The sequence below is a fragment of the Neophocaena asiaeorientalis genome, unplaced genomic scaffold (genome assembly GCF_003031525.2).
Source record: "Neophocaena asiaeorientalis asiaeorientalis breed wild unplaced genomic scaffold, Neophocaena_asiaeorientalis_V1.1 scaffold1325, whole genome shotgun sequence".
In the NCBI taxonomy this organism is placed as follows: Eukaryota; Metazoa; Chordata; class Mammalia; order Artiodactyla; family Phocoenidae; genus Neophocaena; species Neophocaena asiaeorientalis.
In genome coordinates, this window is record NW_020172365.1 from 118,367 (window position 1) to 144,791 (window position 26,425).

The window sequence follows — 26,425 nt, forward strand, 5'->3', positions numbered from 1 at the left end:
GCGGGCGTTTGTCTCCGGGTTTCTCGGCGGGAGGTTTTCACCTCAGGGGGGCTCACCTCAGGGGGGCTGTGACTGGTGTCAAGTCTCCTCTTCTCAGGGCCGGCTGGAGAATTAAAGCCGGGGCTCGGGGAGCCCGAAGCCGGGCCTCCAGTCCGGCTTTTCTGAGCACGCGTCCGGGTCCGCGCCTTGGGAACTAGGGCCCAAGTTGGTCCCAGTTTGCCCGGCGCCCGGTCCGGCCGTTATCCAAACAAGCCGGCTTCCCCTGACCGGTGGCTCGGGCCTTACGTGCGGCGTCGGGGAATTGGTTTGGATCGGTGCTGGTTTTAGGACGAGTCAGCTGAAGATGAACAGTCGCCCAGGGTGGCCTGAGGTCACACGCCTCGGGGAGGGGGCGCGGAGGGGCGCGTGGAGGGAGCTGGCAGTGACCGCGTCTGGGGTGTGTCTTACAGACTGAAGTTGCCGCGTCTGGCCAGGCGCGCCGCCCGGTCCCATGGAGCTGGAGGGTCAGTGGTGGCGGGGACAGCTGGCTGCAGATATCCATCAAGCTCTTCGATACAAGGTAACCGCGATGCCCCGACCTTTCCATTCGGTGTCTTATGCCAGTTAGTATGAATCTCGGCTCCCTGGAAAGCCCAGTCCGGGTCTTTAGCCACTAGTTTCCAGACCAGAAAAGGTGAGTTTGCCTATTCGCTCAAAGTTAATTAACTTCTTGGCTTCTTCCCTGGGTTGTAGCAAAAGAACCTGAAACTTGAATGAGGAGGGGGTGGGGCGTGGTAGTCGGGAGAGGGAAGGTGTGAAGGGACATTCTGATGTCCTTGTTTCCAGATGGAACACGGATTTGATACTGTATTTTAAAAGATAAGTGTGCTTGGCTTTTAATTGGGCAGAGCAGCCCTCCTTTATTCTATAGTTGCTGTTGCATGCAGCTGTCTGTTACGTCACATTTGTACAACAGTAAATTCCCCAGCCTTTCCACTAACTTGCTGTGAGACTTTGGACAAGTTACTTAATTTTCTGCTTCTCAATTTCCTCATCTGTTAAATGAATAACAGAACGTGCTTTATGGGACGACTGTGAAGATTAAAATGAGGTAATACTGTAGATGTGCTCAGAACAGTGCTTGGCATATATAATAAGTACTAAGGAAGTGATAACTATTTGTTATTCTCTACCCCCGAAACCCCAAGACTTGGGGGGTGTTCAAAAAGCCTTAAGGTAGGAGTTAGCTGCTCCTTCAGCTAATATCAAAGGCCAGGAGTAGACCTGGGGAAAAAGTACACCTTTTTTGGGGAAAAAGTACACCTTTCTGGCACAATGCAAATTTTGTTTATTGTTGCTCCTAAGTAACAATTTTATTCTGTATGTCACATCTCAGCGAAATGTGTCAGCTCTGCATCTTTGATAACCAGAAGAGAGACCAGATCCAAAATTAACTCTAACTTAACTTAATTTCACTATGGATAGAGAGAGCCACTCATTATGTATAGAAAATTGGAAAGAAGCGAAACAGCTGACTCTTTAATAAAAAGGCTGCTCACTGTTGGAGCTGAGAGATCCTGGGATGATAATGAACTTGTATCTTGATTTTTTTTTAACCAGGTTAAGTAGATTAGAAAACCCAATTCTGACTTAAATTGTTACAGTTGTACCCTTTTCTGAAGTTTGAGTTCTAAATGCTGCTTATTAATTCTGACATTCAGTCTCTTAGACACTAAATACACCTCAGCCCCCTAAGAGGCTGTTTGTACTACAGAAAAGTCTCAACTATGGCATGGTTCTCTGGAATGTTAAGAAGAGAGTTGCGGGTTTTCCACTTTGAAAATTGTCCAAATACCTTTGTTTTTTTATTTTTTTTTTCAGATGTTGTCTTTCAGTTTTAAATGCTCTGATTTTCTAAGTGTCAGCTCTTTATTCCTCTGGTATGTGGTGAAAATAATATTTGATGTTGATACATATGTTTTGTAATGACATGAAACTTAAAAGATTTTTCTTGGTGATTTCCATGGTTTTCGATTCTTACATTTTATGAGTAATTTTAATCCTGAGTGATTACCTGAATTAATTTTGTTAGTTGAGGTTGGAAATGGATTTTTTTTCCAGCAGATTTGTTGAATGTTTTTGTGTATTGAGCTCTGGGGAGGATCCAAGGAATAAGACACAACCTGTACTAAACTTACTTACAAACTATCAGAGGACGAGATAGCACAGGGCCTGAAAGAATGCTACTGAAAGTTGTCTTGGGCCACCTGCGGCATGCTACTGTGGGTTGTCTTTATTTTATCTTTAAGCATTGTGTAAGCCACATTCTTGCTATTTGACACAATGGCCACACTTTATAATTTGTTAATCAGTAAAACTTGAACCTGTGGAACTGGAGAGACCACTGTTTATAGTATACTGAAGTCAAGGAAAGTTAAAATGAACTTTTCTCACAGAGAATACATGTTAATTCCAGGCTATTAATTAGGTGATTTAGTTGGGTAATCATATGCTTATTCAACATATTTGCATGCCTACAGTGTGCAAGGTGCTATGCCAGGGGTTGGAATGATAATAGTGAATGAGACAGACATGATCCCTACCTTTACGGAGTCTAATCTCATACAATTTAGAGCATCTGAATTTAGGTCTTCCTTAGGGCAGTTGCCATTCAGGCACAATGGAAGGTATCTGTGTTTAGACCCAAGGTCTGTGGAGGAATAACTGGTGTGACCAGCCTTGCATCTACTAGGGAAGAGTAAAAATTACAACAAATGAAAATCCTCTTTAACCCCAAATGCCAGCTGTATTGTTTTTGTAAAATACAATCACTTCTCCCCCCCACTACCCCCAACAAAGCAGCTGTCCTCTTATACCCTGTGTCTTCTCTTTCTTCTCATTGTTTTGCTATGTATACTAGTGTCTTAGGGTGCTTGGGGAAGTATTTTCAGGAGCCTTTATGACAGATGGGAACAATGCTAATTTTGTGAGAAGCGTCAAGAAAATATCCCACAGAGTTGTGAGTATTCCTTCTATGCCTTTATTTCCAGCCTGACTGGACAGTTAACCCATTCTGGGAAGGGGATGGCATTTAGGGTGGTGAGCTAGTGGGGACCTGAGATTGGAGATGGAGATGACATGTTTAGGTCTCTCTGTGCTTTGGTCCTGTGGGATCCTGAGAAGCAGACAGGAACAAAAGTATTCAATTCTAGGGGATCAGGAATAGACATTAGAAAAAACTCATAAGCTGAGAAAAGCATAGGTCATTTTCTCATGCAAATAACTGCACTACGTGGACAAGGAACTAAATCTGACAGCCATATGATAAGCCTTTGTACTTTACCATTTAAAATAATATAAAGAGAATGTATTGGACACATTGTTAACAGTCTCCTAGTGATGGCCCTTGGATTCTTGCCTTTGTTGTCTTCATTTGGCAAAGTTAACATTGTTAAAAATAAAGTCCACAAGTGTCTTCCAGCTAAGTTTCCCAGTGCATCTTTTTTTTTTTTTTTGTACGCGGGCCTCTCACTGTTGTGGCCTCTCCCGTTGCGGAGCACAGGCTCCGGACGCGCAGGCCCAGCGGCCACGGCCCACAGGCCTAGCCACTCCGCGGCACGTGGGATCCTCCCAGACCGGGGCACGAACCCGCGTCCCCTGCAACTGCAGGCGGACTCTCAACCACTGCGCCACCAGGGAAGCCCTCCCAGTGCATCTTTAAGACCTTGTTCAGGCCTCTTTTACAGAAAGCCTGCCCTGGTTTTGTTTTTTCCTAACATCCCACCCTGTGAGCTGGGTTAGTGTTCTATAATACCCTGTCATTACTATATTATATTCTAATAATCTCTGTATTTTGGTTCACCTGCTGGAGAGAGGCTTGAAACTGTATTCCGGCTTTTATCCCTGAGGTTAAGCACAGTATCTGCTACATGGGAGATGCTCAATAAATGTCACATGATGACAGCTAAGAAAGTTGAAATTTGAAATGGTAACTCATTTACACCATTGTAAAAATCTACAGAAATGGTAAAAAAGAAGAGAAAAATCCTAGAGACTACATGAGAAATTCACATGTTCCCTTTATTTAGAGAAATTAGTATTTTTTCTCTTCAAAGAGTTGAGCAAGCCTAAGCCAATGTGTTTTCTTTTTCTTCAATAGCATTTGTTGATTCTTTTTTCACTTACACAAAAATTAAAAACATAAAATAGCCCATTAGCCTATCTCCCAAGTAACTCCTACTAATATAATTTTAAGTGATACATGCATATGGGTTTAAAAATTTGGGGATAGTATCTGGTGTTTTATTTATTTGTTTATTTACTTTGGCTGTGCTGGGTCTTCGTTGCGGTGCACGGGCTTCTCTAGTTGTGGCACACAGGCTTAGTTGCAGTATGTGGGATCTTAGTTCCCCTACCAGGGATCGAACCCGTGCCCCCTGCATTGGGAGCGCAGAGTCTTAACCACTGGACCACCAGGGAAGACCCAGTATTGGGTTTAAAATGAGCTTTCCCCAACCCTTACTATTCCCTGATTCCCTAAGGTTACCAGCATTATTGATTTTTTTCCTGAAAAGATACCCAATAAATTAGTATATTTGCAAATATAATTTTTTTGTTGTTGATACAAGAGGTTGTAATACATATTCACTGTTCTGTACCTTCATCCCACCCCACCCTCACTCAGTTTGTCAGAATTTTCCATATCAACACATATAGGTCTACTGCCCTTTATTTTAATGTCCACATTGAATCGATGTCCCTTAAGTTTATTTAATTAGTTCCTTGTTGCTAGACATCAAGCTTTTTAAAAAAAATTATGCTTATTTTGAGACCCCCTATACCCTTTACCCAGTCCTCCCTCCCCATCTCCCCCCTCTCCCCCCATGGTAACCATCTTGCAAAACTATGGTGCAATTATCACAGCCAGGATAGTATTGATATTGATACAGTCAAGGTACAGAACATTTTCTGTACATTTATCACCACAGGGATCTCCCATGTTACCCTTTTATAGGCACACCCTCTTTCCTCCCATCCTCATCCTCCCTTAACCTCTGGCAACCACTGATCTGTTCTTTATTTTTATAATTTTGTTATTTCAAGAATGTTACATAAGTGGAATTATGCACTATGTGATCTTTGGGGATTGGCTTTATCCACTCAAAATAATTCTCTGGAGATCCATGCAGGTTTTTGACATTAACCTTTTTATTCTACCATTTTGCTATTAAAAAGAGTGCTGCAAAGGACCTCCTTATATGTAGGATAAACTCCTAGGCCTGGTGTTGTTAGCTTAAGGGGTATCTACAGTCTGCATTTTCAAAAATTTATATTACCTAGTTCTCCTTCAGAAGGTTATATCAATTGTCAGTGTCACCAATAATATATGGGAGTTCCTATATCCACTCTTGATAGCATAAGCAAAAAGTTAATAAAATATAATCTGGTAAGTGAAAAACTATATAGTCATCCCTCAGTATCCATGAGGAATTGGTTCCCGGATCCCTGCGGATACTGAAATCTGAGGATGCTCAAGTCCCTTATATAAAATGGAGTAATATTTGTGTATATCCTACACACATCCTCCTGTATACTTTAAATCATCTCTAGATGACTTAATCATCCATGTTGTAGCATATATCGGAATTTCATTCCTTTTTAAGGCTGAATAATATTCCATTGTATGTATATATTGCATTTTGTTTATCCATTCATTTGTTGATGAACACTTGGGTTGTTTGTTTCCACTTTTTGGCTGTTGTGGACAGTGCTGCTATGAACATGGATGTACAAATATCTGTTTGAGTCCCTACTTTAACTTCTTTTGTGTATATACCTAAAAGTAGAATTGCTGGATCATATGGTAGTTCTACATTTAATTTTTTTTGAGGAATTGCAATACTGTTGTTCACAGTGACTGCACAATTTTATAATTCCTGCCAATACACAAGGGTTCCAATTATTCTATATCCTTGTTGACACTTGTTAGTTTCTGTTTTCTAGATTTTGTTTTTTGGGTTTTTTTGACAATAGCAATCCTAATTGGTATGAAATGGTATCTCATAATGGTTTTTATTTGCATTTCCCTAATGATTAGTGATTTGGAGCATCTTTTTATGTGCTTATTGGCCATCTGTATGTCTTCTTTGGAGAAATGTTTAGTCAAGTCCTTTGCCCATTTTTTAATTGAGTTTTTTTTTTTTGTTGAGTTGTATATATAAAAGAGTCCTTTATTTAATCTGGATATTAACACCTTACCAGATATATGATTTGCAAATAGTTTCTCCCATTCTGTGTGTTGCCTTTTCACTCTGTTGATAGTGTCCTTTGATGCACAAAAGTTTTTATTTGATGAAGTCTAATTTGTCTTTTTTTTTTTTCCTGTGCTTTTAGGGTCATATCCATGTTCCTTCCTTCCATTGTGATACCTTTTGGGTTTAGTGTGGCATTATGCTGAGCTCGTAAAATGAATTTAGAACCCTTCCATCTTCCTCTGTGTTCTAGAAATACTTCAATAGTATAGAAATTTTCTAATTTTTAAAAAATGAGAAGCCTGATTAGAAGATACTAGTGGATGTATACTAGTCTGTACCTTCCACATCCCTGCATATATAATACAGTATGCATCATACGAGGAACATACCTGTCACCTTCTAACCAAAAGCTTTGAGCTTCTTGTAGGGGGTGTGTATGTATGGTTTGGTTGGTGTTTTGGTAATGCTGCTTTCCTGAAAACACCTGGTAGGGAAAACAGGATTCCCTTATTAAAAATCTTGTTAGAATACATTTATTCCATAATGCAAGAAACACCTATAACTGGTTATGTCAGATGTGGTTAAGAATAAGGAGAAAAGTTTGGTTTTAAATCTTAAATGCCATTCATTATCCTGTCACTCATCTTTTTCATTTTTGTGTTTTACTCAAGAAAAGTGTGTTTTAGGCACTTGTATCAGTAATATATTGGGGGAAAAGTGTCACCTTTGCACTGTGGGAATAATTCTTCTATATGCTATGTTAGACTAAATGTTGTTCCTCTTGATTTAGGAGCTGAAGTTACCTTCCTACAAAGGCCAGTCCCCTCAACTAAGTCTTAGAAGGTATTTTGCTGACTTGATTGCCATTGTGAGCAATCGTTTCACCCTGTGCCCTTCTGCCCGACATCTTGCTGTCTATTTGCTGGACCTGTTTATGGATCGGTATGACATCTCTATCCAGCAGCTGCATTTAGTTGCACTTTCCTGTCTGCTTCTAGCAAGTAAGTATGAATATGATATACATGACTGGAAAATTCCATTGTTTATAATAAAATAAATTTATATAGAACTCAGTGAAATATCACCAAATTCCTTTCATTCCAGTTTACTAGTATCGGAAAGTTTATGTTGAAAATGCTTTTTGGCATAGTAGTTCTTAACCAGACATATTAAAAAGTGGCTCTGGAGTCTTAAAAGCATGTGTGCCTGGTCCTACATCCTAAAGATTCTGATACAGATGTCTAAGCCATTCCAGATCTACCGACTCAGAATCTACATCATGGGGCCTGGATATTTTTTAACTTTTTAAAAGTTCCAAAGGTGATTCTGATGTACTTTTCCAGTTAAGAACCATTGTCTTAAAGCAGCAGTTCTCAACCAAGAGCAGTTGTGCCTTATGGGGGGTCTTTGGCAATGTGTGGAGACAGTTCTGGCTGTCGTCACAACCTGGGCGGAAGGTAAACATCTGCAATTCACAGGACAGCCCCGCACAACAAAGAATTATCTAGCCCAAAATGTCAGTGGAGCTTAGGTTGAGAAACTCTAAAAGGTACCATACTCTCCCGTTGTTAGAATACCTTCTACTGGGTATGTAATGAGTTGGATTAATGAACTGAAGATTCATGTGCAACTGCTATAAATGTGAAAACATCTGCTTTTGCAGTAGGCAAAAACTACGTAGTAAGCTGTAAGGTAGAATCTGATAATGAGCCTTTTGGTGCCTTTCTCTTAACATCTTCCTGTAACACATTTCATTGTTTGTTAGTACCTTGAGAGAAAGAGGGTGAGTAAAGGCATTGAAACTGAAAGTTTTCTTCTTTTAGTAATGTGAAAAGATGGTATTTGATATTGAAGTTGAATCCACTATGTAGTTTTTATATTATTCATGTCATTACAATAGAAATTTAAGTCCCACTTAAAGTAGCATGTAGAGACACTGCCTTCACCTCTAACCTCCACTTGAGGGTTTAGGATCCAGTGTGATTGCTGTCTAAGGAACATTCCTCCTCTACCCTGCCACCAGAATTCTTTCTAAAACACCTTTGCACTTTGACTGCAAATAAACCTAAACCAAATGCAGGCCTGTGTGGTATCATTTATGAAACCAATCTCTCCTCAGATTTTCTTTTCCTGCCCTTATTTTTCCTTTCATCTGATGACCTCAACCTCTTATCTCCTTGAGCAGGTCTTTTTGTAAGTTATTTCAACTCCTTTGTGGATCAGACTGAATATAAATAAACATAGCCCACTGATGACTTTCCACTGCCTGTGGGTTGAGGTGGAAACTCCTTATTGTAACATTTAGAACCTTTCATCTGGACCCAGCCACCTTTCTAGACTTGTCTTCCAACCCTGTCCCCATGTAACTTAAGTCAAATTCTTACCAGAATAGTATATTTCCTGAATATCTATATTTCTCTCTTAATCTATTATCCTCTGAGATCCAGACACATCACCTGCTCTCTCCCCACCATCCAGAAAGCCAGAGGTAATGCTTGTACATTTATAAGTAACCTTTAATTTAACCTTTAATTAGGGTTTCATCCTCATAAGCAATCATGTGTACAGTTCTGTATATGTTTCATCACTAGCTATGAAGCCCTTTGTGGTTTAATAGTTTGCATAGGATTGGAAAAACCCATACTTGACATGTCAAATGTGTGAGTATCCACATGGAATGGCTTCCTGTTATCCCGAGAATGTTAGTTTATTATAGGATCAGTTTATAGTAGAGAGACACTGGAAGTCAAACATGCAAGTTAGGTTATTTTAAAAACTTGGGATCATTAATGAAAAATTGCCTGCTATGGTTATCACTGTCCTTTTACCACTACCAAGCCCTACCTGGTCTATGCCTATGGACTGTGAAATTATGAGTGATGCATAGTCAGTTCGTAGACTGACTTACATTTGTGACTAAAATTACTAGTAACTTACTAAGTTACTTGGGGATTATAAACTAGATATTCATAAACTACATGTCACTACCAAAGTTCACCGAGGTCTCTAGTTGAATGACAACTCTGGCCACCATGCAGTGCTTGGCATTGGTGTCAGGTTTCTGCAACTTCCACAGTTTGGGGAAAGGATACTTTATTTGTGCACCATCTTAGATTGGTTGGAATGGAGTTTTCAGTTGTTCTTGTTTTTAAATTATCTATTACTGTTAGTTTAACGTCGTGATCAATTTATTTTATTGAAGGTTATTTGATTTAATCTGTGTAGTAGTATGTAGTTCTTTTGGCTCATTTTCCAGGAACTAGGATTTGCATTTGCTGGGTTCAAATGTGAACTGTTTACCACCTGTTACTAAAAGAGTCAGATACCTCCTCCCTTTGTTCTACTGACCCCACCCCTTTTTCCCTGAGAGAGAATCCTTTTACATTGTTCCTCTTCCACTGGAGAGTGGGAAAGTGTGAGATAGGTGTCCCCCAGGGTCTCTGCTCCTCCCAAATAGGCACTGGTCAAACGAGTTCAAGCTGTCAGCTCTTCACTAGGGTCAGGAATCAAAGAGACTGGCCTTTAGTAGCCCACTGCAGTCTCTCCTCCCTCCCGTCTAACTTTACTACAACAGAAGTGCTTAGGATGCTTATAAGCTGGTAGCCTGTTTTCAGTATCTAATGTCTGTTTTAAATTTGTGGAGTTCATTCTAGTGTTTCTTACACTCTGTCGTCTTATATTTGGATTCCGATGTCAGCTCTCCAAATAGTTATCATAAACTTTATTCAAATAGTGCTTCTCTCCTCACAGAATGGATGTCCCCCTCCCCCAGCTGCTCCCTGCTTTGGGATGGGCAGCCTTTTGTGTAAAAGTGAAAAACAACTTACAGCTGACAGGACTGGGTGACAGCTGTATTTCAATTATTAAATAGGTCGGAAGGCTTTTGGGAGTTCGGCTAAAAATGGAGCACAGCTTGTAAGTTCAGGTACTAATGCATATCCTGCTGCCTGGGTGTACATACTATTAGAGGTAGGAAGAAAGGGCCTACAGATTGGGGAGAGGCGTGTAGTGTTTTAGAGCGGGGATTATAGGAAATCTATATGGATATAGGTTTGAATCTCGTCAGCAATATGAATTTCAACAACTTGAACTTGAGTCTCAAGTTACTTCTCTATAAAATAAAAATAGACACCTTACCAAGTTGTTGTGAGGATCAAGTGGGGTAATATGTTTAAAAGCATGTATGAAATTGACACATAAAAGTTAGCATTGTAATGATTAATTCCTCCATAAGTGTTCTATAATCTTCACTGGCTCCCTAGCCCCAAAGGTTTTGGCTCATTCCAGAAAAGACTGATTTATCCTGGGAAATTCTCAAACTCTAACTCTTTGACATGTACACCCTGGCTTCCCTTGCCTTCTGTGATCAGCATTGAACTCGTAGAGAGCGTGGAAACAGTCTTAAACATGAGGCTTTTGATAATTTGCTCAAGGTATTGTGTAACTAAGATTTTGGAGTCAAGATGAAGCCAAAATGAGATTATAGGCTTTTAATAGTAAAAATTTGTGACAAGAACTTGTTTCTCCTTGCTCACCAATACTGGGTTGACAAAGCTTTTTACTATTTGATGGGTGAAAAACTGTATTTCACAGATGATTTTGTTGATATATCAATTTTTAGTGAGATGAGAACCTTTTTTCTTTTTCCTATGAATTGTCTCTTCTGGTTCCTAACCCATTTTTTAATTAGATAGATAGTCTTATACATTTGTGAGAGTTCTTGGTAAATATTAAGGATGACTTTTTTCCTACTTAGTAATAAAAGACTAGAATGTGGGTTGGCAGAGATTACAGTGACATCTGATCCATGCCCTACTACCACATATCTGCCATTCACTCCTGGCTTTGAAAATGTGCTGGTTTCCATGGCTGATCTGAACATTTCCCATAAAGACAACCTGATGTTTTGTTTCTGTGGCCCCTAATTCTTTGTTTTCTGGGAAGTAGATGAGAATTTCCTGTGCCTTTATTTCCTGTTTGGGGGCCTTTATCAATATAATCACATGGCTTCTGGTATTTCCTTTCAATTGAAGAAACTGATCTTTGTGATCTGTATGTGGTATTAACGGATAAGTAGATTTAAAATAGTCACACACATAGCGTTCAGCACAATAAAAACTGGATATGAATGCAGGTACTCATTGACGCTGTCACACATTTTGAAATCCTTTAATATCCATGTATCTGAGTGTATTACTATATATAATGAAAAGGTTCCCAAAAAACTTAAACATTAATTAAAATCCCAAGTATGGTTATTTATGCAGCATGCAGGTTATTTTTTATCTTTGCAAATCAAGATGCAAAGGCTTTCATGCTTGTAATAGCCAAGTACTTTATAAATATAAAAACCCCGTGGATGCTTAATAATAGAAAAGTTTGTCTATTCTGGTAGTTGTTGTCCCCATTTAACCTGGTGTAGTACTTTGGTCTAGAAGCACAGATTTGGGAATTCAGACATAAATAAGTCTTCCATTTTGGGTCTGACTCAATTGACTTTAAATGAATTGGCCAACCTTGCTACCTTGGTTTCTTGAGCTGTGAAATTGGTCATATACAACTGTTTTCTGTGTTGAAAGTTTCAAGGAGATAATATGAAACATTCTTGATCCTTGCATTAAACAGTGGATTGTGGTATATTAATTCCTTCAAAGGAACATCAAGCATGATATAAAAAAACTCATTAATTTTTTACAATACTCCTTTGAAGTATACTGCCAGTATTGCTGCTTCTACACAAATAGAGTACTTTGAAAGTCTTAATGATTCATCCAGAGGGACTGAACTGAACTAAATTCCTAGGTCATTCTCCTTCTGAAGAATTCCATTTGGTTATACTGAGAACAGTGGGTTCATCTCCTATATTTATGCAGTGATCATGCTGGATGACTGTCATTAAGACCACTTTAGTGCTTTCAGCTGTACTAATAAATGCCTCTGGCAAAACTTGTGAAATTTATCTTTGTGTGATTTGATTTGAATTGGGAAGGACTATCTAGATTCTTGAAAAGTCCGAATTATGTAAGTTTTTTGGATCATCTCTTACCTGCAGCGATGTTAAGAGTAGTTTAAATCTAACAAAGTTCAAAATTTCTGGAGTGGGAGCGAAATTTTAAACTTCTTTGGGACTAGACTCTTCTTAAAGTTATGAGCTTAGAGTCTCTTGGCATAGGAGACAAAACCTTCTACTCTCGTTCACCCTCCCTAAGCAAAGACCAGGGTAGTTAGCAGTGCTTTTTCCCCAGCCCCTAAGGCAGGCTGACTTGAACAGACCTCACTGACTCCATTATGTGGAACATCTGGGCTGAGTGATTCTGGCCACTACCATTTGTTGTCAGAACTTCAATGTGTGGTGTAAACCCATTGCTTCTGGAAGAGAAACTTCACAGGGAAACTCATTTGGTTTCTTCCGGTTTGGTAGTCTTCATGGTCTTCCCCCCAAAATGTTTTTAAATGGATAAAATTGTAAGATTTCTAAAGAAATCAAATATATTTAAATAGTTATCAAAATAGTAGAACAAAAAATTTATATAGTAATGTATAACATATTCTAACTAATTATGAACAAGTGCAAAAGCTATTGTGAGAAATCTATAATAATTGCAATATAATATGACTATTTTATACCTTAATGTAAAATAGAACATAATGCTAGGAGGTAGAAAGCTTCAGTTTTAATTTCCCTTCTATGGATAATCATGGAACAAAGACCCAAAGAGACTTGACGATAACTCTTTTGGTTCTGTTGCTGCATTTGGAAAATCATAATAGTACTTGATAGCTTGAGTTTTCTCCAGCCATAATTTTAGAAACATCTAAAGTGAATGATTTATATATAGTAAATGCTTGCTTGGAAATTAAAGTGTGAGGTGGTACATAATCCATAGAAAACTTATTCAGGGGCTGGAGAGGGCATTTTACTCCTCAGCTGTGCATATGGATGAGTATTTCGTGAAAAGAAGTTAATGCCTTCAAATAATGACGTTCAGCCATCAGAGCATCTTTACTCCTATTCTGCTTTGAGTAAGGGGATATAAAAGTGGTATAAAATATCCTCCCTTTTCTTAATAACAGACTTGGCTAGGTTTTTGTTTTGAATTTAGAACAGGAGGAAAAGGATTTTTTGTATAATGAGAATGCTTATGTTAGATATTCACCCAGTATTTTTCCTCTAATCTATTTGTATCTCTCTGGAATTGAGATTATGCTGGAAATATGCTGAGATGAAACACTTGAAGCTTAGCTATTTTTGATTTTAGATAACTATGACATTAAATTCTTTAAACTTTCTTCTGTTCTAACATAATTTTCTTTTACCAACTACTGCCTGACCCCCAAAAGAAAGTTCCTGAAAAGATTCAGCTGGTGAGATGATGGAGTTATTTTTTCATTGGCACATAGGACTGTTTTCATTACACAGTAGGACATCTATCAAAATGTTTACACATTCCGGGTTTTTTTGGTTTTTTTTTTAGGGGAGGGTGAAGGGTGGGGAACAGAGGCACTGGGAGAGAAAACATGTAGATATGAGAACCACAGGGTTCTGGCACAATTGTATCTGCCCAAAGTAGGGGAAACGTCTTTGGATCTAAATCTTTGCACTAGGACAGCAGATCCCATTTAAGTGACTAGACTTATACTGATCACTCGCCTAACATTTTCTCTCTCGCTCTTATCTTCCTTTGCTTATAAGGTAAATTTGAAGAAAAAGAAGATAGTGTGCCTAAGCTGGAGCAGCTCAACAGCCTGGGTTGTATGACTAATATGAATCTAGTATTAACAAAACAAAATTTGCTACATATGGAACTATTATTATTAGAAACCTTTCAGTGGAACCTCTGCCTTCCAACAGCTGCCCATTTCATTGAGTATTATCTCTCCGAAGCCGTGCATGAAACCGATCTTCATGACGGCTGGCCAATGATTTGCTTGGAAAAAACTAAACTCTACATGGCCAAGTATGCAGATTACTTCCTGGAAGTATCTTTGCAAGGTGAGTCATTGTGGATGCCAGTAAGTGACTTGTGAGCTTGTGACTTGCGCATTCTGTTGCTTAGGTTCATTTTTGATGTCTCCACAGATTATGCCTTTCTAAATTATGCACCTTCTTTAGTAGCTGCAGCATGTGTGGCTTCTTCAAGGATTATACTTCGTCTTTCTCCAACGTGGCCTACCAGACTGCATCGTCTTACTGCTTACTCCTGGGATTTCTTAGTTCAGTGCATTGAACGGCTATTGATGTAAGCCTCTTTGTTCTTGTGTTTGTAATTTCTTATTAACATTCTTCATGTATAAGGGGCCCTGGGAACAAGTTCTCAAAGGCCCAGAGCTTTTAGGATACTGGCTCTGACAGCTGCCTGCTGCCATGGGCAAGCCCCTGTATGAGCAGTACTTGGTGGAAGGGGAATTCCTTTTGGCTGTTATCCAGGTAGAGGTTGCCATTGCTAGTATGATTCGGGTACATAATAAGGAAAGGAGGTGCTCTTGCGTGAGCCCACCACTCTGAGATCATCCAGGCAAATCTTGCCTCATTCCCACATCTTTGAGTTGTGGGACCATCAGGATGTCACCAAAGTGGCAGTCATATTTAAGTACTTATTGTGGCCATAGCTCCCAAGCTGAAAATAGCCCTTAAAGCTACCAGCAGCCAGTTCTCAAGGGCTCTACCAAGGAAAGGAGCTTTTAGAAAGCTAAGAGTGAGATCTTTCTGTTGTTGAAATTATGGTTGCAGTGACTGCTACCTGGGCAGTGGGGCAGTCCAGTGAGTCAGCTGTTAAGGAGTTGGGGTTGGCGCATGGCTTTCCTGCAAATTTTTCTCAAGTTAACATTATTAACAGTTTCCTTTCCATGTTGCAGCGCTCATGACAATGATGTGAAAGAAGCAAACAAACAGAGAGGACAGGCAGGACCTCAGCCAGCACAACTAAGTGTGTTCCAGACAGCCTCCCAGCCCTCTCGGGCAGTTCACTTTCAGCAGCCTCAGTATCTCCATCAGACGCATCAGACCTCGCTGCAGTATCGCCATCCTGTATCGGAACAACCAAGCTGTCAGCAGATTGTATCTACCACACACACCTCATCTTACACACTACCGACATGTCCTGCTGGCTTCCAAACTAGTGTTCAGGGCCTTGGGCACGTGCAGACTGGTGTTGGGATGTCACTGGCAATACCAGTAGAAGTTAAGCCCTGTCTGAATGTTTCTTATAACCGGAGTTATCAGATAAATGAACATTACCCTTGCATTACTCCATGCTTTGAAAGGTGATTTTATGAGAAGGTAAGACTGGTAACCCAGACTGTTTGTGACTCAAAGCTCTGGGGCAAGCTTTTTGTAAACTTCTCTTCAAAAGGAAAGGGATCCAAATGGCATCAGAACTCTTCCGACACCAGCACCAGGAAGACTGAATATCCCTTCCAATGCACCATGAATATCTGGGAGGACTAAGCTAACACTGCAAACACTTTAACAGTGTGTATGTCAAATGCTGTTAAAATACATCCTTATATGACACAAATTTTAAAGCCCCAACTGATGGTCCAAATATTTCAAAAACATTCAACACAACAGAAAACTTGGACAGACTTCAATTTGCCATTTTGTGATTTGACCTGTGGTGGCCTCTGGGCCTAATGTTGGCTTATATGTCAGAAACTAATGTTTATCTGTGGACTTGCCAAACAGTCTTCTTATGAAGGAAAGTTACAGTATTAATTTTTGAAGAGGTCCTTTTTTTTATTCTGCAGTTTTGAGTTATATTTTTGATCTACAAATGAATTTCTGACTAAGTTTAAACTCATGAATTGCTATGCTATACCAGTCTGTGCAGTTAAAAAAATTTTTTTTAGATATTCTATATAACTTCCTTATCACAGGTAGTATAGGTATCTGGATTTATGTACTAAAATTAAGGGTGGAGTAGCTCTCTTATCTTAAAATCATGGTCATAAATTTTTTGTTGTTTTTTCCCCTAAAGATCAGCCTCAAATCTTTAGATTTAAACACATTTAACTCAGGGAATTTGAACTACTTGGAAACTCTTAACTGTAATGCAACATGCTTTGGGAATGTTATAGTATGAACTACCTTAATAACATAGGTTAGTATACTCCTGCTAGAATGTGTTTTCAAACGAGAACATAATTGTATCCTAGAATGAATGAAGTGGTGGTTCCTATCATTCATAATGCATATATAAGTTTTGCATTTCTCAGTGCAATCAATGATTTATACTCAGATTTGATATTATTCTAAAAAAGTTTTTTCAAGGGAAGGCAAAACTATAAAATGTCAGTACTAGAATAAAGTCCCATAGGTTTATTTTGAAGTGGAACATGGCCAGGGTAGTTCTCAGGTTGTGCTAGAGCAGCACTTTGTTACATGGAAGACAGGTTTTATAAGCAACCTTTGAATCCAGCTAGTCAAGAGTAAGCAGGCAAAGGTGACTTTCATTAGATTGGCCCCACGACTGCCCTGGGACATTTCACTGTACTGGTGATGAGTGAAAACAGCAATAAGTCATTACAGCAAGGGCAATTTGGGGGTAAAGAGTTTGGAGGGAATAAACTGAAAAAGTAAAAAGAAAAAAATCATTGTAATAACTGAAACTGTATACATTGTGCTCTTAACTGTGGGAGAAGAGATATTTGGTGGAGGGAAGCTTTCTGATTTAAAAATTAGTAAGTTGTGTCTTTTTGTTTGTGTTTTTTTAAAGGTAGCACTTGAATAGAAGGGAAACTGCATGGCAGGTATGTAACTGCCACAATATGCATTGAAGACAAACTTATTATAAAGATGTTGTGGGTATGCAGCAGGAGTCTCAGTAATCAAGCCAATGGCTTTTGTTAGGAAGGGAAGGGACTCAACACAGCAGCGGATCGATCCAGATGGCTCCAGTAGATGAATGTGGGTGGGTGGCTTCTGTCAGCATGAATTCTTAGAGAATATCCTTTCCTTTAAAGAAAGGTAACTTTTAGAGTACATAAGTACATAGGGCATGATGTGGAGTTATTAGTCTGGTAGATAAAATGAAAAACCACTCAGGTAAGAACACTCACTCATGGCAGTTTTCAAGCATGAAAATTGTTTTCTGAAAGTATCACCACTTTCTCTTTACAGAAGGCTGCTAATTGGATTTTGGTAGTTCTTACCTCAAGAGAACTTGAATTATTTGGGGGAAGGTGGGTTCAAAAGAGAATATATCATTCACATTCAGAACCTAGCAACCTGGACCAATTTTCAGTATTTTAACTACCTCAATAATACTATGAATGTAAGATACTGGGACAGAGATCCCAACTTGAAACAACAACTGGTGCCTATGGTAATTTAATGTCTTGTCAAATGCTTTTACTGACTGGTTTAAATGTCATTCTTGTTATAGAATATGCATTTTTAAGAATCCTATAATAACACTTTCCCAGTTTATATTTAAAAAAGCTAAAGAACACTGGATTAATTTGGGGGGGGCGGTGTAGAGTAAAATAAATAATTGGTTCCTGTCGCTGCATACCCAGGGTGGGGTGGGATGGGGTGGTTGGAGAACCAGAATTATTTTTAAAACATTAGGTTTCAATATAAATACAACTCACAACTGCTAGCTTCAGAGGGTGTGGGTGGGGGAGTGGTGTGGGTTTTGTTTTGTTTAATTTATTGATTAGTCTTTAAAGTAGGTTTTTTTGTTTTTTGAGATTACCGGACCATCATTAAATGTGTACTGTGAAGAAATTAATGATATGCATAAAGGGCTTTACCAAAGTCCACTAAATAAACACTAAAGTACGGACTGCAAACCAAAATGTATCTGTTATGACATTAATTGCAAATAGCGAGTATGGTGCTGAAGTCCACGCCAATGGAATTAGATGAGTGCTATGCACTTAATTTTAAAATAAAACTAGTTTTTGGTAAAATGGTTTTGGTGTTTTGTTTTAAATATAAATATGGATATCTGCAGCTTCATTAAACCATATCATGTAAGTCAGACTTGGAATCATACTTACTAAGAAAAGGCTATCCAGATGGAGAATATAACCATAGTAGTGGGAAACATTTGTCCATTCATTATGTATTCCATACTGAGCACCAAAGCCAACAAAAAGTATATTTGACACCGCCTTTTTGGACATTTGAACATAAAATCAGTTGTTAGTAATGTTAGAATTGCAGCATAAAAATTAGGAAACGATGCAAGCTGCAGAAAATCTGAAGTCTGATTTCAAAAGTAGGGATGCAGAAACTGGTCAAAGGTGTCAAAGGTGTGAGAGGGTCAACAGTAATAGTCTTCATTTAAGCATCATTTTCTACTTAATTCAACTGAAAATTTAGCAGATAAAATTTGTTTTGAAGAGTAAAATTTTTAACAGGTTTGTACATGTGGGTTAGGAATTTATATCCCTCAGAAGTATTTTTTTAATTAGTTCTGTGTACTGTCGCTTACTCACACCTCAAGAGAGTCAGTTAATACTCACTGTTCTTTAAGGCTGAATTTAAGAAAAAGAGCAACAAGCATTCCAAACCAGGGGAGGTAGCTGTACACTGAAGTAATTCTGAGCCCCGTGTGATAAGCTTATGTTCATCAATAACTGGCCTTCTCAAGCACATAGTGATAGACTTACCACCTCTCTAGCCTCAAGCAGCTTACATTTAGCTTGATATAACTAGCTCACTTGAAGTATTAGAATGGTTATAGTCTGGAACTAAGTTTAAAATTATCTTGGTTAAGGGATCACTCAACTTTAATTTTAAAATCTCAGATTAAAAAAAAAATTTTTTTTAATAAGTACAGTCAGTTGAAAACATCCAGACCAGGCTCCTGCTCCCTATGAAAATGCCTCTCATCCCTAACCCACTGCCACTTTTTTTTAAATTAAAATTTTCTATGACATTTTTTTTAAGAGCAGTTTTGGCTTCACAGCAAAACTGAAAGGAAGATGCAGAGATTTCTCCCTGCCCCACACATGCACAGCCTCCCCCATTACCAACATCCCCCACCAGAGTGGGACACTTGTTACAGCTGATGAGCCTACACTGAGACACAATCACCCAAAGTCCATAGTCTACATTATGGTTCACTCTTGGTGCACATTCTATTACCACCATTATAAATGTATAAAGGTGCAATGGCATACAATTATAAATGTATAATGGCATCTATCCATCGTGTATTTTCACTACTAAAAGTCTGTGCTCCACCTATTCGTTCTTCCTCATGCCATTCCCCACCCCCTACCCACTGGCAACCATTGATCTTTTTATTGTCTCGGGACTTTTGCGTTTTCCAGAATGTCACATAGTTGGGATCATTACAGTATGTAGCCTTTTCAGATTGGCTTCTTTCACTTAGTAATACGTATTTAAGTTTCCTTCATGTCTTCCCATGGCTTGGTAGCTCGTTTTAGTGCTGAATAATATTCTACTGTCTGGGTGGATCAAAGTTATTTATCCACTCACCTACCAAAGGACATCCTGGTTGCCTCCAAGTTTCAGAAATTATGAATAAAGCTGCTATAAACATCCATGTGCAGGTTTTACTGTAGACATAAGTTTTCAGCTCCAAGGAGTGAAACTGCTGGATCATAGGGTAAGAGTACGTTTAGTTTGTAAGAAACTACCAAACTGTATTCCAAAGTGGCTGTAGCATTCCCACCAGCAATGAATGAGCTCTCTTGCTCCACAACCTTGCCAGCATTTGGTGTTGTCAATGTTCCAAATTTTGGTCATTCTAACAGGTGGGCTTTAATTTGCATTTCCCTGATGACAAATGATGTGGAATATCTTTTCATATGCTTATTTGACATATGTATATTCTTCTTTGGTGAAGTATCTGTTAAGGTCTTTAGCCCATTTTTTAAATCAGGTTGTTGTATATTTTGGAGAATAGTCCTTTATTAGATGTATTTTGCAAATATTTTCTCCCAGTCTGTGGCTTGTCTTCTTAATCCCATGACACTGTCTTTTGCAGAGCAAAAGTTTTTAATTTTAATGAAGTCTAGCTTACCAATCTATCATCATTTAGGAAAGAGAATTACAGATACTGAAAGTCTGGCTAAATAAATAGATCATTGAGGGTATTGTATAACCGGGGTATCACAAATGTAAATAACTATGGGAACAAAAATAGAAACCTCACAGAAACCTACACACAGAAAACAAAGCAAGGAGTTTATATAGTAAAATACTTTAAAAGGTATAAATACAGAAACTATAACAATATGACACAACTAAGACCATATATATCCAATTAATAAATGTAAATGAGCTAAATTCAACTATTCAGAGAAAAAGAATTTCAGACTGAATCACAAAGCAAAACTCAAATCTGTGCTACATAAAAGACCTACAACAAAAATGAAATGATTCAGAAGGGTTGAAGATAGAAGGATGAGTAAAGAGATACTAGAAACAAACAAGTAGCAACATCTTAGTAATAGATATGGCTGGATTCAGTCCCAAATTAAACCAGACCAGGAGAGGGGGGGGGTACTCTGTAATGCTAAAGGTTACAATTCACAATAAAAATGAACAGTTATGAATATCTGTGGATCAAATAACCTTGCAACAATATTACATAAAATCTACAGAGGATATAAGGAAAAATAAAAGAAAAACATAGGTAGTAGGAAACTATAATTCATCTCTCTCGGTCCATGAGAGGTCAGTAATTAAAAAAATAAGATATAGAAAATCTTAACATATTGTGGTATACTTAGTTGACATATATTGAGAAATTCTGAGAAGGGAAATGGTATAGACCTGGCATAACTAAGACGGATAGGATAACAAAGGACACTGACAGAGCCTGTCACCTATGCCAACAGCAAAACTCTCGGTCTTCCAAAGAGGCTTAGACAACTGACACTGCTTTTTTTTTGACTCATCAAGGTGTCTAAAATCAGAATTTAGGTCCCAGCCAGCAGAGACCTTAACTGGTCTCTGCTGGCTGCCAGCTAATCTGCAGCTCACCCCCAAAAAACAAAATCCATGGTTTCCAAACTACACAAATTCCCATTTTTGCTTTTGCTAGATGAAATTAATCCATTACTGGTTTCCCTTGTGTACAAGTAAATAGTGTACTAATAATTAACTATACCTAAGTTTTCTTTGATAATATTAAGCTCTAATGTGAAGTTTCACAAAACTTGACTATGTGTTAACCCATATAGAAAACAATCAATTTCAAAAAGTAAAGTTAATGTAGAAAACATACTCTCACGAAAGTGCAATGAACAAAAAATATATAATAGGACCTCCCAAAAAATCTCAAACAATTCTTGGATTAAATAAGAAATCCAAACCAAAATTTCAAGAGTATGTACAAAATCACTATTGTGAAAATTCTACACACCAGGAACTCCAGAATAAACCTAAAACAGTGCTCAGAAGAAAATTAACATCCAACTGAAAAAGTATGAGAAATAACAAGTAAGCCAAACAAAAAGAGAAGGAAAGAAATGCAGAAGTTAATGGATTATTTAAGAGAAAAACAAAGAAACTAATACATACATGCATGCAATGCAGCTGGACAAAAGAAAATACAGTTTAAAAATTGGAAAGGAGGAGGTAAAATTAGCAATATTTGCAGACATGACTGAACACCTGGAAACTCCAAGATAACTGAAAAACTAATACAGAGAATAAGTGAATTCAATACATTGTCTGGGTACATAATTAAAATAGCTTTTATGTATACAAACAACCACCAGTGAGATTTACTGAAAGATATACTCAATTACAATGGCCACCAAAAGAAGGTAAAACGCCTAGCAATGAGTATAAGAAATGTGCAAGATCTACATGAAGAAAACTTTAAAATACTTGTGAGTGACACATAAGAATACTTGAACAACACATACCATACACTGGGGTAAGGAGAATCGACATGATAAAGATGTCAATTCTCCTTAAGTTAATCTATAAATTTAACAATCTCACAGGCTTATTTTTTTAAATGAACTGAACAAGTAAGAATAACCAGGAAATTTCTGAGAAAGGGATAATGAAAGGAGATAAGCCCTCTAACATATTAAAATACATTATGAACATGCAATAAACAAAACACTATGGTACCGACAAATGAGTTGACAGATAATTCAATGAAACAGAATAGAAATTCCAAAAATAAACCTAAATATATATGGGATTGAATATGTGATAAAGGTAGCACCTCAAGTCAGTGGAGGAAAACATGGATTATTCAATAAATTGAGTTGGGTCAATGGGTAGTCACCCGGGGAAAATAAAACTGATCCCCATCTCAAAACATATAAGAAATCTAGAAGCTATAAAATTTAACTATATAAATTAAAACTTTTTTCTGCATGGCAAAAATCACCATAATCAAAGTTAAAAGACAAATAATCACATGGGTCAAGTATTTGCAACTGATCTCTAGGCAAGGGCTAATTTTCTTAACATACAAAGAGGGAAAGATATAAACAGGCAGTTCCCAGAAAAAGAAATACAAATGTCTCTAAAGGAAAGATGTTTAACCTCATTTTGAAGTTTGATGACAGTGTTGGTAAGGGGGTAGGCTTTATCTTACATGACTTATGGTAGTGTCTGATTAAATAAAATTCTATGAAGGGCAAATTGGCAATGTGTATCAAAATGCAAAAATATTTTAACTCAGAAATTCCACTTCTAGGAATTTATCCTACAGGTAGAGTTACATACATGTGAAATGAGCTAGGCACAAATTATTTTACTATTTTTGATAAGAGCAAAAGATTCATAATCAACTTAAATATTCATCAATAAAGGACTTTGTTTTACTATCATAAATGCATTTAAAAGAACAAAGTTGAAAGAAATTAAAGATGATACCAACAGATGGAGAGATATACCATGTTCTTGGATTGGAAGAATCAATATTGTGAAAATGACTATACTACCCAAAGCAATCCACAGATTCAATGCAATCCCTACCAAATTACCAATGGCATTTTTTACGTAACTAGAACAAGTCATCTTAAAATTTGTATGGAGACACAAAAGACCCCGAATAGCCAAAGCAGTCTTGAAGGAAAAAAAGGAGCTGGAGAAATCAGACTCCAGCTTTGTAGTATGGCTTCAGACTATACTACAAAGCTACAGTAATCAAGACAATATGGTACTGGCACAAAAAGGAGAACGGACGTATGGACACCAAGGGGGGAAAATTGCAGTGGGGTGGGGACGGTGGTGTGCTGAATTGGGCGACTGGGATTGACATGTATACACTGATGTGTATAAGATTGATGACTAATAAGAACCTGCAGTATAAAAAAACAAACAAACAAAAAAACCCAACTAATACTAAACTTTCTTTGGGTTATTTGTATGGAAATATGTTAATATAAATGTTTCAGACATTACATGAAATCTCTAAAAATCTTATATGTTCTGGTATAATGTTATAAGTCATAATTCTAGTTATTACTTTAAAATGTATATCTCAGAAATAACAACAACAAAAATAGAACAAAGTATTTCTCTATATAAACTGATGTGGACAATCTCCAAGATATATCAAAGAGTGTAGAGTATGCTACCATTACACCAATGCTCACAGGATCACATGAGGTTTCTGTTTGTTAATGTTCACTGCTTTTTTTTCTGATTGGTCAACATAGAAAATTTGGAAAATGAAAAATATAAAGCAAAATGGCATAACTAATAACCTCCTTTTGGTATCCTTCCTGTACACACATATACACTTACATGGTTTGCATACTGAATATTTAATTCTTTTTGTATTTCATAATACATCTGCAATGATTTTTTTATGAAATTAAAATATACTCAAAGTATATCCAAATATATTTTAGAAGAATTGTTGGTGCTAAATTATGTGAATACAATATATTTTAATCATTTCCCAATGTTTTGAAACAATTAAAAACGCTCTAATGAACATGTATTTTACCACTTTCCTACAATGGATATTATTATCAAATTTTTTCATCTTCGTAAATATAACAGATGAAGATATCTCATTTTTGTTTTCATTAAATTCTGAATGCAGTTGAAAAGCTTTGAGTAAGTTTATTGGCCACTTATAATTCTTCTATGAAATACCTATGCCATTCTTCTATGGAATGTCGATTCATTTGCCGATTTCTCTTCAGTTGTTCTAATTTTGTTTTAAAAAGCATTTCATATAGTCAGGAATTAGCCTGCTAGCTATTTTACCTGTTACAAATATTTTTACCAGTTAAAAGTTTCTTTTAAAGTTAACTTGCTTATAGCGTTGGGGGTACATCTTCCTATTCCAAGAGTAAGATATATCTATCTATTTATTAAAATCTTTGATGACTCTCAGTACAATTTTAAAGTTTTCTTCAGACAGATCCTACAGATTTCTTGTTGTATTTACCTCTGTGTATCTCACCTTTTAAAAAAAATTATCACAATTGTGAATGGGAATCAAAAACTTGCATTTTTAAAAGGCAATACAGAGTATTCTGGTACAGATAGTCTTGAGACTGTACTTTGAAAAACTATGCTTCATATAATGCAGAAACAAGGTACTTCTGTTGTACATGCGTTTCTTTTCCTAAAGGCTCCCAAGACACCAGGTGACATCTTTTCACCATAGAAGGCCACCTCATTGTAGAAGGGCAGGGCTAAGTGGCACGCGCTGCAGATTGCAGCCACGTCCTTGTATTGTCTGCAGATTATTCCTGTACCTACCTCCATTCCTAGATGTTAGGTTACTGGGCTAGCATCGCATCCAGGAAGGGTGACAACCATGGCTAAAGTCTGGATCTCTTATATGGTTAAGTGGCATCAGAACTGAGCTAGTGTCAACATATGTCCTCAAGTGCTCTTTGAAGGTTATTCTTAACACAATTGCTAGTACTCTTATTAAACACTACCAAACTACTAGGCTTCAGGCATTATGTGTGGCATTAGAGGGAATTCAAAGATGACTGCTCCAGAAGTCTTCATAAGCAAATGCCACCACTCATCTCCATCCCAACACACCAAAGGCAATAAAGTGCCTCAGCAAATGTTTTGTGTCTTTGCTTCTGGCACAGGTGCCTCATGGATTTTAGATAGTAGGGAACTGGCTCGCTATAAACTGAGGTGATAGGACCATATCCTTCAATTTCACACCTCTCTCTCTTCTTTCACACACCAGAGGGAAATAGTGTTCATATCTTTAAGAGAATAAAGCCTCTACTGGTCCTATTATCAAGGCATCACAAAATGTCATCCTAGAAACCATGATCTCCAAGAAGTATTGAGAAACACATACTGAAAGGATTGTTTGGGTATGTGCCGCACATTAGCAATTAATACATTTAGGAAGACATGCTTTACAGAGATTCCTCCCAGCGAAGTGTGAAATGAGAGCAGTTGTTGGATTATTGAGAGGCTCAAAGCCTTCCCTTATTCACAAATCACTTTAGGGTATTCCACTGGGTATGTTTAACTAATTTAAAGAAAACTAATCTAATTTGATCATCTTAAAGGAAGTTTGTCAAAGGCTTTAACATAGTTATTGCTGAGCAGTGGGCCTGTGGATGATTTTTATTTTTTCCTCTGTAACTTTGTCTGTGTTCTTTTTCCACAGTAAATATGGATTACTTTTACAACTGGAGAAAATACATTTTGTTTATCTATCTTTTTAGGGAGAACAAAAAGCCTCTCAGATCAAGTAGACTGAGTTCTTCATTATGCCTCAAAGAGGTTCTAGATGAAAGCCTTAGAAAGTATTTCTGCAGGTTTCTTTTTAATAGGATCCCACTCTCAATGCCCAAAGATGTTTTACTTAGCAGCGAACAAATAAAGAACCAGCAGGCCTTCAAGAAAAGTCATTTATATATCAACTTCACAATAAATCAATTCACTCTATAACTACAGACACTCTAGGTCAGGGGTCCCCAACCCCCCAGGCTGAGGACTATCTCACAGGGCTGTTACGAAGATTAAAGGAGACAATCCAGGTAAACTTAGAAGAGCAACTGGAATACAGTAAGCACACAGTCCATGTTAGCGATTATTATCATTTCTGACCTTGGGTTGGGTTTTATTGGGTAGGTGCAACAGAAGGACAAGAGTGCAAGAATGTAGTGGTTGAAGTGATGGGAAGTGGAAAGCAGAAGAAACTGATAGAGAAAGAGTAGTGCAGTCAAGGATGCCAGAACGGTCTTCCTGAACGTGTACGAGGGCTGAGGAAACTGAGCTGCTCCAAAAGGGAGGGCCG

General features: G+C 37.8%; 1 protein-coding gene across 1 annotated transcript in view; it reads left to right on the top strand.

Annotated features, from left to right (window-relative positions):
* Positions 1-18,099, top strand: part of LOC112415834 (protein CC2D2B-like) — a 124,107-nt gene extending 106,008 nt beyond the window's left edge. Inside the window, 6 exon segments of the mRNA XM_024769014.1 lie at positions 450-462; positions 465-559; positions 7,024-7,234; positions 13,927-14,226; positions 14,314-14,473; positions 15,090-18,099. Coding sequence (XP_024624782.1) covers positions 450-462; positions 465-559; positions 7,024-7,234; positions 13,927-14,226; positions 14,314-14,473; positions 15,090-15,501 — 1,191 coding nt within the window. The 3' untranslated portion in view covers positions 15,502-18,099.
* The last annotated feature ends 8,326 nt before the right edge of the window (positions 18,100-26,425 follow it).